Source organism: Malus domestica, chromosome 03 (assembly GCF_042453785.1).
Source record: "Malus domestica chromosome 03, GDT2T_hap1".
In the NCBI taxonomy this organism is placed as follows: domain Eukaryota; kingdom Viridiplantae; phylum Streptophyta; class Magnoliopsida; order Rosales; family Rosaceae; genus Malus; species Malus domestica.
Window position 1 is genome coordinate 20,184,495 of NC_091663.1, and position 12,592 is coordinate 20,197,086.

Below are 12,592 nucleotides of genomic sequence, written 5' to 3' on the forward strand. Positions count from 1 at the left end.
TTAAATGATAATGTTTTACAAAAGTTTCAATGTAATAATGAAAAGTGACAAATTGATGAGAAAATATTAAAGCATGAAAAGCAGGAGAAAAGTTTTTTAGTTTGAATGACACAACAAAAGTGCTTTTGGGGGCATATGTTTTTAGTGGGTCTTTATTGACTCTGTCCATAATTCTTATGATTCTTATATCCGTTCATTGTATATTATACGGTTATATACCATTTTGATTTTTTTTTTTACAATTAAACACGAAAAACCACATTATATATTATATACAATAGTCGATAGTCGGATAGAATGCGAAAGCAAGCTGTACTGTGGTGTACAACACCGCACAAAGCACAACGCACAACGCATGGACCTCGACCTGGTCTGGGTCCCATCCAGGACGCAATTATTCATTTTCCTCATTAAATATAATATATAATTTATTTTATAATATATACACAAAAATACAAAGATAAGTGAAAAGGAAAAAAAAAGAAGAAAAAAGAAAAGTGATAGAAGAGAGAAGGAATCGAGTCTAGTCTGGTGAGCCTACTAGTAATTGAGTTGTCTGGTAGTGAAGTGAAAAGTGAAGTGATTGCATTTCCAGGCAGCCGAGGAGGAAGGAAGGAAGGACGGACGGAAATCCAGGCGGCGGGGGCGGCGGCGGATTGATTGTGGTCATAACCTGTTCAAGTATGTATTGAATCATTGTCTCCCTCTGTCTTTCTTTTCGACTTTTTATCGCTTTTGTTTACAATAATAATATGACCATCCACGTGAACGGGAACGTGATGATTATTGTATTATATTCTTTAATAATAAAGAGAATTATTATTATTTATTTCTTCGTCTAATTCCTTTTCCTTGTATTATTAATTTATTAAATTAAATATATATTTGATGAATTGTGGTTGTTGGTTCACGTCATAGATGCATAAATAATATCATCGCTCAGTCTGTGAGCTGCTCCCGAAGAATTTGAAGATTTTATTGTCTCTGTTTGCAAGGGTTTTTGCAATTTGGGTGCCTTGTTTGTGTTTCCGGTACTGGGCTTGTGTTTCTGCTGCTGCAACTCCATGTTTGAATTGATAAATACAATTAATTTAATTAATTTTGGGTTAGTAGTGGAATTGGATGCTTCGATTGATTGTTTTCTTTGTGATTTTTGTGGACGGTATTGTTCTTGTCTGAATTCTTGTTTGCATGGTTTGGTTTTTCAATCTAAATTTACCAGAGTTCGGATCAGGATTCGGATCTCAACTGTGATGATATAATTGCAATTCCCTTGATGATATGGTTCTAGTGTTTCTGCTCCTCGCTTTGTTCATTTCATTACAGTGTCACAAAAAAAATTCACTCATCTATCTTTCACGCAAGTTCTCTCAGGAACCCGCACGTTGAATCACTAAGTCGAGAATGAATCAACCGAAAATCAAGCGTCGGGTTGGTAAATACGAGATTGGAAGGACAATCGGTGAGGGTACATTTGCAAAAGTCAAGTTTGCTAGAAATTCTGAGACTGGGGAGCCTGTGGCTCTCAAAATTCTTGACAAAGAGAAGGTTCTGAAGCACAAGATGGCAGAACAGGTCTGTTTGCTTTGCGCTTTCTCTTCGTTCTCCGTCTTGTACTTGTTTTTGTTTTTCATGTTATTTATTGGTTTATATGGATTCTTGCTTCCTATCCTCAAAACCACTCTAGACAACTCCCCAACGAAACTTTTATGTAGCTTCATCCAGGAAACGGAGTGAGTTTAAACAAGGTCCTTTTAAGTGTGTTATTTTTCATATTTGCGCAGATCAAGCGGGAAATAGAAACAATGAAGCTGATTAAGCATCCAAATGTTGTTCAGTTGTATGAGGTCTCTCTCAATCTCTATCTGTATATATGCATTTCTGCTTCTACTTGCATGAGCATGTGGTCTGTTTGCTTTCTATATTCACCTTGCAGGTTCTCTGAAGTAGGTCTTCTTGGTATATGGATGTTCACAATTTAATGTGGGAATATGGCCAACTTATTTCTGTTTTTCCCCTAAAGTTGCTACACGATCCCTTCAAGACGTGCCTTAAAGGATGCTTGCACGTTGTTAAAAATCTAATCCAATCAGATTTTATTTTGAACTGTGACATTTCAATTTCAGTGTCTTCTTTAAGTTTTTAATTCCTCTTCTGGTTCGTTGTATTTTTTGGTAGTTGATAATTTGGATTTCAATTGTTAGCCATAGGTTCTGAAGTTTATTAGGGAAGCCAATTCTTTCTTATTTATGGTTCATGATCCATAATGTTTAAAACTATATCCTCTTACATCACGTTGCGGGTACCTTTATAAGAAGTTGTTAATAATTTACAGCTGAGATTATTAACAAGACTTTAGTCACCAATTTCCGTTGCATGTATTAATCTTTAATGGGTAGAGTGTTAAATACTCTCATTTCTGTGGATTCTACCCTCCTCATGTCAATATGGAGCAAATACAAGTGTCCTGTAAGGGAAAGATGAATCCATTTACTACCAGTAAAAGTGGCGCTACATTTTGATGCAACTGTATTAATAATTTTGTGTATTTTCAGGTAATGGGGAGTAAGACAAAGATATTTATAGTTATGGAGTTCGTAACTGGAGGCGAGCTCTTTGACAAAATTGTTAGTGTCTTCATTTTCTTCCAGTTGTATTCTATAAATGGTTTATTATCAATTTACTAAAATAAATCACATACTGTAATTAATACTGCAGTCTAACATTCCCATTTAGCCTAAATTCTCTTCAATTACCAAGTTGCCTTGCTCACTAATTTGTGTACATGGATCTGTTGACCCAATCAAATTCAAGCTCCGCTGATTATTTGGGAGATAGTTCATATTTTCTCACGAGTACTTCTTTTGATATGAAGGTAAACAATGGACGAATGAAAGAAGATGAAGCACGGAGATATTTTCAACAGCTTATTAATGCAGTTGATTACTGCCATAGCAGAGGCGTCTATCATAGAGATCTCAAGGTACTTATGCTTAGTAAACGTGCATATCACAGATAAATACAGTAAAATGTTAATAAATTTTCATTTTCATTGCTTTTCTTGCAGCCAGAAAATTTGCTATTGGATGCATATGGGAACCTTAAAGTTTCTGATTTCGGATTGAGCGCACTATCCCAACAAGTCAGGGTATAAATGATATTAGGCCATCTGCAATTAACTTTCTTTCATCATTCATATATAACTATCGTTTTATCTTATTGATGTTAGTTTTGTTGTCTGGATGGTCGGCATAAATATCTTTAAGTAACTATTTGCAGAAGCAGGTGTCAAATCTCTAGAAATTATTAAAATTGTTAGAACATTTATATGATAGGAGTTATATGGAATTTAGTCTCTCCCTCATTTATCATTTACATCAACACTGTAATCTGTGATGCACATTCACATCTTGTTCTAGTAATTGGTGCATTTGGGATTGAGATGATGCATCTTAAATATTCAGAATTTATTTCTTACTGTGACGCATTGGCAGGATGATGGGTTACTTCACACCACCTGTGGAACTCCAAATTATGTTGCTCCTGAGGTATGGATAAGTATTCATTCCAATCTTCTTCCACATTATATATATTTATCTTTATACACCGTTGGTCCTTAATCATGCAAAAATGTACTCCTGTGAGCTTAGGTCCTTAACGATAGAGGCTATGATGGGGCAACTGCGGACTTGTGGTCATGTGGAGTGATACTCTTTGTATTGCTTGCAGGTTACTTGCCTTTTGATGATTCAAATCTTATGAACCTGTATAAAAAAGTGAGCATTTTACTGATTCTGTATAGCAACTACATATCGTCGTTGTTCATATTCAGTTTATTATCTTCTTTTGCTATGTATGCAGATCTCGGCAGCTGAGTTTACTTGTCCCCCGTGGCTCTCTTTTGGTGCCATGAAATTAATAGCTCGAATTTTGGATCCTAACCCTATGACTGTAAGTAGTTTATGCACATTCTGTTGATAAGATTGTGGCCTTTCTGCTAATTGATATATTTGATAATATAGCTTCACTTTTCGTAACTTACACATGGTGGTGATTCATATTCATTTTAAAACATAATGTTAGATGTGTTGTACTTTTATGCGCAAACGGAAGCGAATTCTAACAAAGTACCAATATCAACGTCGTAGGTGAAAGCTAAAACAAACAATCTCAAACTAACACGAGATTTACGTGGTTCGGCGTAAAACCTACGTCCACGAGCGAAGCACGGCGAGGAATTTCACAAAACAAATGGAGATTACAAAAGAGTGTTTAAACTCTCACAACCCAAATCCCACAAATTACAAACCCTAAACCAAACGAGTAGAGAACTCAAACAAACAGAGAAGATTCTCCCAAATTGCTCTCTAACTCACAAACTCACAAATTGACTCTCACCAAATTGCCACACGAATGAGCCACACTAAATACACTAACCCTAAGTCCTATTTATAGTGCATAGGACTTAGGTTACAATAAGAATTTAGAAGTTCCTCATCCAAACATAGCATTAAAGAATTCCAGATAATTTTATCTTTTATGTATTTGATGTTTATACTGGTGAGGCATGATAAAAAGCAAAACGAAGATTGCTGAGGTAGTGCTCAAAGCAGGGCAAGGTTTTCATCATAATTCATATGCATCAATCTGATTGTTTGAGTATATTGAGCATGTATATGACCAGATGCTGTTAATTCTTTCCCGAGCCTTCTTTTTTCTTGACAAGAAAAGTGTCTGCTTCGTGGCACTCTTCAAGTGGTTTCCAGAACACTGAATTCATCACAGACCAATTCTTTGTATCGAATTACCCTGAATGTGCTCTTACCACCAAATATTTAGTTGGTGACTATGATTTCATTTGTTATATGGCAGCGTGTCACTATTGCTGAAATTTTGGAAGATGAATGGTTCAAGAAGGATTACAAGGCACCCGTGTTTGAGGAGAAAGAAAATACAAACTTGGATGATGTAGAAGCTGTTTTTAAGGATTCAGAAGTATGTGCAAGTGCTTTTTTCATAATCAGTATTAAGGTTTTTATTTACGTCTTTGGTTGCTAAGCATTGTTAAAAGTTAAGAATTAGAAGGAAGTGCTGCTGTTCTAAAAGTTGTCTGATACGTGTTCTTGGCTTCATGACAGGAGCACCATGTGACGGAAAAAAAGGAAGAACAACCAGTAGCTATGAATGCTTTTGAGTTAATTTCAATGTCGAAGGGGCTCAACCTTGGGAATTTGTTTGATGTAGAACAGGTTTGCTTCATTAGAGGGCTTGCTGGCTTTCATTAGCAACATGTGCTGTGCATAGTTTTATGCCTGTAACACTTTATGGGGACTGCATGCATTGTGAAATGTTGAAATAATTTTTTTTTTAAATGTCATTTGTGTATGAAAGGCATTTGTTTTCTTCTGATATTATTTACTATTGTTTTGTCCTATGGGGAAATAAAACTTCAGTTTTGTTCAAAATTTGCAGGGATTTAAGAGAGAAACAAGGTTCACATCCAAATGCCCTGCCAATGAGATAATTCATAAAATTGAAGAAGCTGCTAAGCCTCTTGGTTTTGACGTGCATAAAAAAAACTACAAGGTGAGAAGATGCAGAAGTTGGAATTTAAGGATTTGAGCTATTTGGTGTGCGTGCGTGGTGTGTTAAGAAGATAACAAATTTTATATTCGTTCTCTCAGCTGAGGCTTGAAAATATGAAAGCTGGAAGAAAGGGAAACCTTAATGTTGCCACAGAGGTACATGGAAAGTTCTATTGAGCTTAAAAAGTTGGATCAGTGTCGTTTATATTTTGTTTTTAACACATCGCTTGCTGTGTTGATCAGATATTTCAAGTTGCACCTTCTCTTCACATGGTCGAAGTGCGAAAAGCTAAAGGGGACACCTTGGAGTTCCACAAGGTAACGCTCTTCGCTTAATTTGCTTGATATCTCATAATATGTTTAACCGGCATGGTGGGCAACGCCAACACCAACGCCGTATGTAAAATTAGTGATTAGAGCATATGTCTTTAGTCTTGACAAAGGAATAGGCTTAAGTAGGTAAGTTTGATAGTGAAACTCGTAGTTTTTGAATTTTGCAGTTCTATAAGAACCTCGCAACAGGCCTGGAGGATGTTGTTTGGAAGACGGAGGAGGATATGCAACAAGTCAAGTAAAATCAGTGTTATAATTGTAATCAATTTCGCCAACCAATTGTTCCTTCTACTGTTTGTGTGAGAACGTTCCTTCTTTAATTCTACTAACGCGGGTTGGGTTGCTTCTACATCAAATGTATTTAAGTTTTATTTGTACTTTAAATTGTTTCGATGCCAATCAAAACTATGATCCAACCATCGTATCTTAGATAAAAAATAAAATAATAATAATACAATAATTTGGTATGTGTTAAGACTTGGAGCCTACACGACGCTCATGCCGAGTAACTTATGAGTTAATTACGTCTTTGTGAATGGGGGTGTGCTAACTCGCAATCGAGCTTGGTCAGGCGAGTAGAATATATGTGGTGGCATGTTCTGTTGACTTCGACATTTAAGTGACTACTCTGTGTTGGGTTCTAGAACTTGAAGACAAGGTTGTCTAGTTCATTGCAAAGTTCAGGATCTTCTGTATTAGGTTTGGCTGACTCAATTATATTTTTGAGAATATAGGTGCATTTAATTAGTATCAGGCTGTAAGTGCATATGTACTTTGTTTGTATCATACTTGACCAATCTCGAAACTACTGAGCATCGGTCAACATTATACCATCAAGGACCCACCCAGAAGAGTTTCCTTCCAACCAGGAGGCCAATCACAATGCGACACGTGTCGACATCAGAAGCCAATCATAGCGCGACACGTGTTAACATCATAAGCCAATCACAACACGACACGTGTCAATGTCAGAATAAAACTAGAAACTCTCTTCTATAAATAGAGATAATTCTCTCACAATATTTCATAATGTCATTTGTACTTAATCATTCACTAGTACTCACAAAATGAGAGCTTGAACCTATGTACTTGTGTAAACCCTTCACAATTAATGAGAACTTCTCTACTCCGTGGACGTAGCCAATCTAGGTGAACCATGTACATCTTGTGTTTGCTTCCTTGTCTCTATCCATTTACATACTTATCCACACTAGTGACCGGAGCAATCTAGCGAATGTCACAAACCTAACACTTTCTATTGTACCAAAGTCCTCACTGATTTTGTGCATCAACATTTGGCGCCATCTGTGGGAACGACATTTATTCCCATTCTCTTCAACTTTGTTAAGCTGGTTTCCACCATTCGTACACTCTCTTTTGACCAGACATCCCTTTCCAACATGGGGAGAGAAGGAAGCCACAACACACAGAATGACACCCATCTTGCACCTGGTGCGAAGCAACGAAAGAAGGAACAAAAGAAGTTTGCTCTTCAGGCTAAAGTCGATGAGCTGGAGGCTCAGAACAACAAGATAACGATGAAGAATGAGATCATCTAAGAGCAGTATAAGAAGGTCTTCGAGATGCTCCATGAGGCTAGATATACTAAAACACACGAGCTCATCACCCCTGTGGAAGTCAACCATCAACTGGGTGCCTCCCAACATGGAGGGTCATTTGCCCTCGACATGGGTATTCCCGTTGAGAAGCGAGCTACTCATCGAAATGGCGACCAACATGAGACTTCTCTCAACCTAGCTGCTTTGACCCGAAGCAGGAGGAGTGGAGGAAGACACCTCCTTACAGAAGGAGTGAAAGGATCGAAAACCGTCTTTCGCGACTGTCAAGACTTCCTAAAGCAACGTCGAGACAATCCCATCCATGTAAGCTCGAAGATCAATGACCCAAGGGTCTCTGAAAGACTCGGTCCCCTCCCATGTCCCAGGCTGGCTACCAATTTGGGGAAGGGGCAACAAGTCTTAGAGAAACACGAAGGTATAGGGGACTCAAAGATGTTCCGATAGACATACCTTGGAAGTCAGTACGGCGAGTCCAGGGAAAAATCACATGCTCTTGATCAAACCTTCCTACTTCCAAGAGGAGATGGAGATTTACGAAAGAAAGATCCAGTGGTACATGACTCCACTCAGGACCCTCTTGTCCTACATCTCCTTAAGGAAGTAAACAAGTTGAAGGCCGAACGACAAGCTGAGATACTTGATTGGAACCAACCTAGGCCTGGCTCTCTTACAAGGAGGATCCTTGACACCCCCATCCAAGCAAAGACAAAGCAGAAGCTTGGCTTGCAACTCTATACTAGAAAGAAGGACCCGATTGAACACCTTAACCTCTTTGAGTCTACCATGGCATACCGGATGCACACCGACGAAGAGCGATGCCTTCTCTTCCCTTCCACCCTCTCTGACGGAGCTCTAAACTGGTATTGTCGTCTTCCAGCTAAGACAGTAGACTCATTTGAGGAATTGAGGAAACTGTTTGTTTCTCAACACATTTTCTAGACCGATCGCTTGCACTCTGTGGATGACTTGTACACTATTCGCTAGAAGCCAGACGAGTCATTACGTATGTATGCTGGTCGCTTCAGCTATGAGTATTCCCGTTGTGCCGAGACAGACGACAAGACTGCCCTCAAAGCCTTCACGGCAAGCCTACGTGATTGTTTCTTCAAGTACATGATCAATGACAACACTTGGAAGACTTACTCTGAGGTGATGGCATATGCTTACAACCATGCCTCCGCTAAGGCAAGGACATTTCAAAGGAAACCCCCACAGCCACCCCTTATCAGCAAGTAGGGAGTGGAAGCTAGATCCAACCAAATGAGAAGACCTTGACCTTCCAAACGGCAGCAGTGCCTCCTTTTGCCTTACTTAATACTTCACCAAGTCAACATACATATCAATCTCAGGGCAAAAGGAAAGATTTCCATTCTCACCAGTCCCATTTTAGTAAAAGGAGTAAAGGACACTATCGCGATAATCAAGGGTATCGCCACGATAATGCTCGCCCTTAGGCAGTCAACACAGTGGGCCAAACACGTGTCAGGATAGGCCCTACCTCGAGGTATGAGACATACACACCTTTCAACGCCACATGCGTGGCCATTTACCCCAGCATAGCACACTTGATACTGAAGCCAATGCCGAGGCAGTTGGGTTACAAACCCACGAAGAACACGGGCACGTTTTACTGCTACCATGAGCATAACGGCCATGGCAGCGAGAAGTGTATCACTCTTCGGGATCATATTGAAGCTTTGGCGCGTGAAGGAAAAATTGATCGATTCCTTCTTCACCCTTTAAGGGATAACTTAACCAACACCAAGTGAATGTGAATCTTCTAATAGGGCCATGAAAAACAGCGAACGAGCTTTAAGGCCTGGCCACCAAGTGTTTCACGTGGAAGATATTAGGGGAGGCAAATATCAAAAGCCTAACTAGGATCCAATATGTTTCTACCCTGAGGAAGAAAGAGGTATCATCTACCCTCACAACGACCTACTGATCGTGGAGGCTCACATAACCAACTTTGAAGTAAGACGAATCTTGGTAGACATGAGGGTTTCGGTCAATATCATGTTTGCTGAAGCTTTCAGGGCACTTAATGTAGTTGAAAACTTGCTTGATCGCTTGATTTCTCCTCTGATAAGCTTCTACGGTGATATCGTGCAACCTATAGGGAGCATACACTTACCTTTCACCATTGGTACATGCCCTTACACAGCTACCATTACCACTAACTTCCTGGTAGTTGATTGCCTAACGACATACAATGTCATCTTTGGACGCACAGGCATCAATGATCTCAAGGCCATGGTATCTACACATATGTTGTTGATGAAATTTCCAACCCCTTATGGCAATGGTTACATCAGAGGAGATCAACTTAGTGCACGATCATGTTACAACATTTCGGTCAAGCAACAACACCTGCCTGTGCCCAAGGAAACCTTTTCTATACATGACCAAGTCATAAAGACAAGCCCGGACTAAGCCAACTTGGATCTTCACGGTGGCAACAGTTAACCCGACGATCCTCGAAATGACTCTTTCACCTATCAAGCACAACTCGCTAAAGAGCTGGAGAAGGTTTCTATATCAAAAGATTATCCAGATCGCATGGTGAAGATTGGCACCACCTTGTCACCACCTATTCAGTTGACATTGATCTTTTTTTTGCAAGAGAACACTGAGGTCTTCGCCTGGTCATACGAGGACATGCCAGGCATCTCTCCCGATATCATATGTCATCGCTTGAGTATTGACCCCAAGACCAAGCCGGTGAGACAGAAGCGAAGATCTTATGACGCTGAACGATATGAAGCAATGAAGGCAGAAGTTGAAAAACTCAAAGGCATAGGCTTCGTCCGGGAAGTCAATTACCCAACATGGGTAGCAAATGTGGTCCTTGTTAAGAAAAATCTAACCAAAGAAAGTCTCTTGCTCCAAAAGGTCTTGTAGAGAATGTGTGTCGACTACATCGACCTAAACAAAGGATGCCCGAAGGATAGCTTTCCTCTTCTTCTCATTGTCAGACTTATAGACTATACGGCAGGGTGTGAACTCCTGAGCTTCATGAATGCTTCCTCAGGATACAACCAAATCCTCATGAACCCTCCGGACCAAGAACACACAGCCTTCACTACTGATAGGGGACTATATTGCTATAAAGTCATGCTCTTCGGCCTAAAGAATGCAGGATCGACTTATCAGAGACTAGTCAATTCAATGTTCGTCGAACAGATTGGGAAAAGCATGGAAGTTTACGTTGATGATATGCTAGTCAAGAGAAAACATGCTGACCAACACATCGCTAGCCTATCTGAAATTTTCACCATTCTGAAGAGGTATCGAATGAGGTTGAACCCCAACAAATGTGCCTTTAGCGTAGGCTCTGGCAAATTCTTAGGCTTCATGATAAGCCAACGAGGCATTGAGGCTAATCTCGAGAAGATTAAAGCAATCCTCGACATGAAGGAACCGGTAACTTCAAAAGACATCCAGAGCCTTACTGGCAAGGTGGCAGCCTTAACTAGGTTCATCTCTAAGGCCACAGACAGATGTGCTCCTTTATTCAAAGCACTTAAGGGAAGTGAGAAGTACCTTACATGGACTGATGAATGTGCCGAGGCATTCAAAAACCTCAAAGACTACATGAGTAAAGCCCCTATGCTCTCCAAACCTGAGGTTGGTGACACTTTTATTATCTATCTGTAGGTATCGGCTTCGGCAGTAAGTTCTGTTCTTATTCGAGGAGATGGTAATGTCGAACGGCCTGTCTACTATGCTAGCAAGGCCTTACAAGATGCAGAGACATGATATTCCAACATTGAGAAATTGGCTTTAGCATTGGTCATGTCTGCTCGAAAACTTCGCCCTTAAGCACACTCCATCATCGTGCTTACCAATCATCCTCTTTGACAGATACTTCAAAGTCTTGACACTTCGAGGTGAATGATAAAATGGACGATAACATTGGGTGAGTTTGACATCTCCTACCAACCAAAGCCAGCTGAGAAGGGCCAAAGTAGTGGCAAACTTCATCGCCGACTTCACATATCCTGTTGATATTGTTTCTACGCCTAAAGAAGTGGTTTCATTACCTTCGGAAGCTCAGAAAATAGAACCACAACCCTAGCATAGAGTCTATATGTTGATGGCTGGTTTCATTACCTTCGGAAGCTCAGAAAATAGAACCAACAGCCCTAGCATAGAGTCTATATGTTGATGGCTCGTCCAACCAACAGGGTTGTGAAGCAAGACTAGTCCTTACGACCCCTGACAAAGTGGCGATGGAGTATGCTCTTCATTTCAAATTCAATGTGTCGAACAATGAGGCCGAATATGAAGCCCTCCTAGCAGGCTTACGTTTGGCCAAACACCTTGGGGTTAAACGAATTGATATATTCAGTGACTCCCAATTGGTGGTTAACTAGGTCACCAACAACTTTGACGCTAAGGATAGCTCCATGGCAGCATATCTGGCACAAACACAATTGTTGCTCAAGCATTTCCACTACCAGATCACCCAAATTCCTCGAGCGGCAAACAGTCATGCAGATGCTTTGGCTCGCTTCGCCTCAGCGGTGGAAGACAAGATTGGGAGAAAAATTCAAGTCGAATTGTTGGCAGTACCAAGCACCATGGTTGCGGAAGTGTGCAACTTACAACAGGGGGATAGTTGGATTACCCCGATTTATAGATTCCTTGCTCATGGCACCCTTCCAAATGCAAAGTCCAAGCTAAGCAGATTCGATACAAGGTTACCCGTTACTTGATCATTAATGACCAACTCTACAAGCGGGGTTTTAGCCTACCATACCTAAGATGTCTTACGCCCGCAGAGGTGGAAACTGTCATTCGGGAAATACATGAAGGAGTCTCCGAAGATCATGCTGGATCTCGATCCCTAGCATACAAGGCTTTTCGCCAAGGATATTACTGGCCAACATTCCACCAAGATGCCATCAGAATATCCTGCTCATGTGATAAGTGAAGGAAATTTTGAGCAACATCTATGGCATGCAATTAACAATTAAAGGCGGAATCATGCTTGTATGCACTCAAAAACAAAACATTGCCCATGAAATTCAAAGCCTAGTAGAAGGGTGAACCAAGACTCAACTCAAGAACAAAGTGAGTTGAGAAATCTTA

The 12,592-nt window shown here is 40.1% G+C and overlaps 1 protein-coding gene across 8 annotated transcripts; it reads left to right on the top strand.

Moving 5' to 3' along the window:
* The first annotated feature begins 349 nt into the window (after positions 1-349).
* Positions 350-6,385, top strand: LOC103426146 (CBL-interacting serine/threonine-protein kinase 3). 8 transcript variants are annotated; one of them, XM_029099226.2, is made up of 15 exons: positions 350-681; positions 1,366-1,575; positions 1,785-1,847; positions 2,556-2,627; positions 2,876-2,983; positions 3,068-3,148; positions 3,495-3,548; positions 3,651-3,776; positions 3,862-3,951; positions 4,873-4,995; positions 5,139-5,249; positions 5,473-5,586; positions 5,685-5,741; positions 5,829-5,903; positions 6,086-6,385. In XM_029099226.2, the coding sequence occupies exons 2-15, from the start codon at positions 1,405-1,407 to the stop codon at positions 6,158-6,160; spliced, it is 1,320 nt and encodes a 439-aa protein (XP_028955059.1). In that variant the 5' UTR covers positions 350-681; positions 1,366-1,404; the 3' UTR covers positions 6,161-6,385. The 8 variants fall into 8 exon arrangements, with proteins under 8 accessions (XP_028955059.1, XP_028955060.1, XP_028955062.1 ...); XM_029099227.2 differs by having other exon boundaries at positions 424-681; positions 1,375-1,575; XM_029099229.2 differs by lacking the exon at positions 350-681 and adding an exon at positions 825-1,031 and having other exon boundaries at positions 1,375-1,575.
* The last annotated feature ends 6,207 nt before the right edge of the window (positions 6,386-12,592 follow it).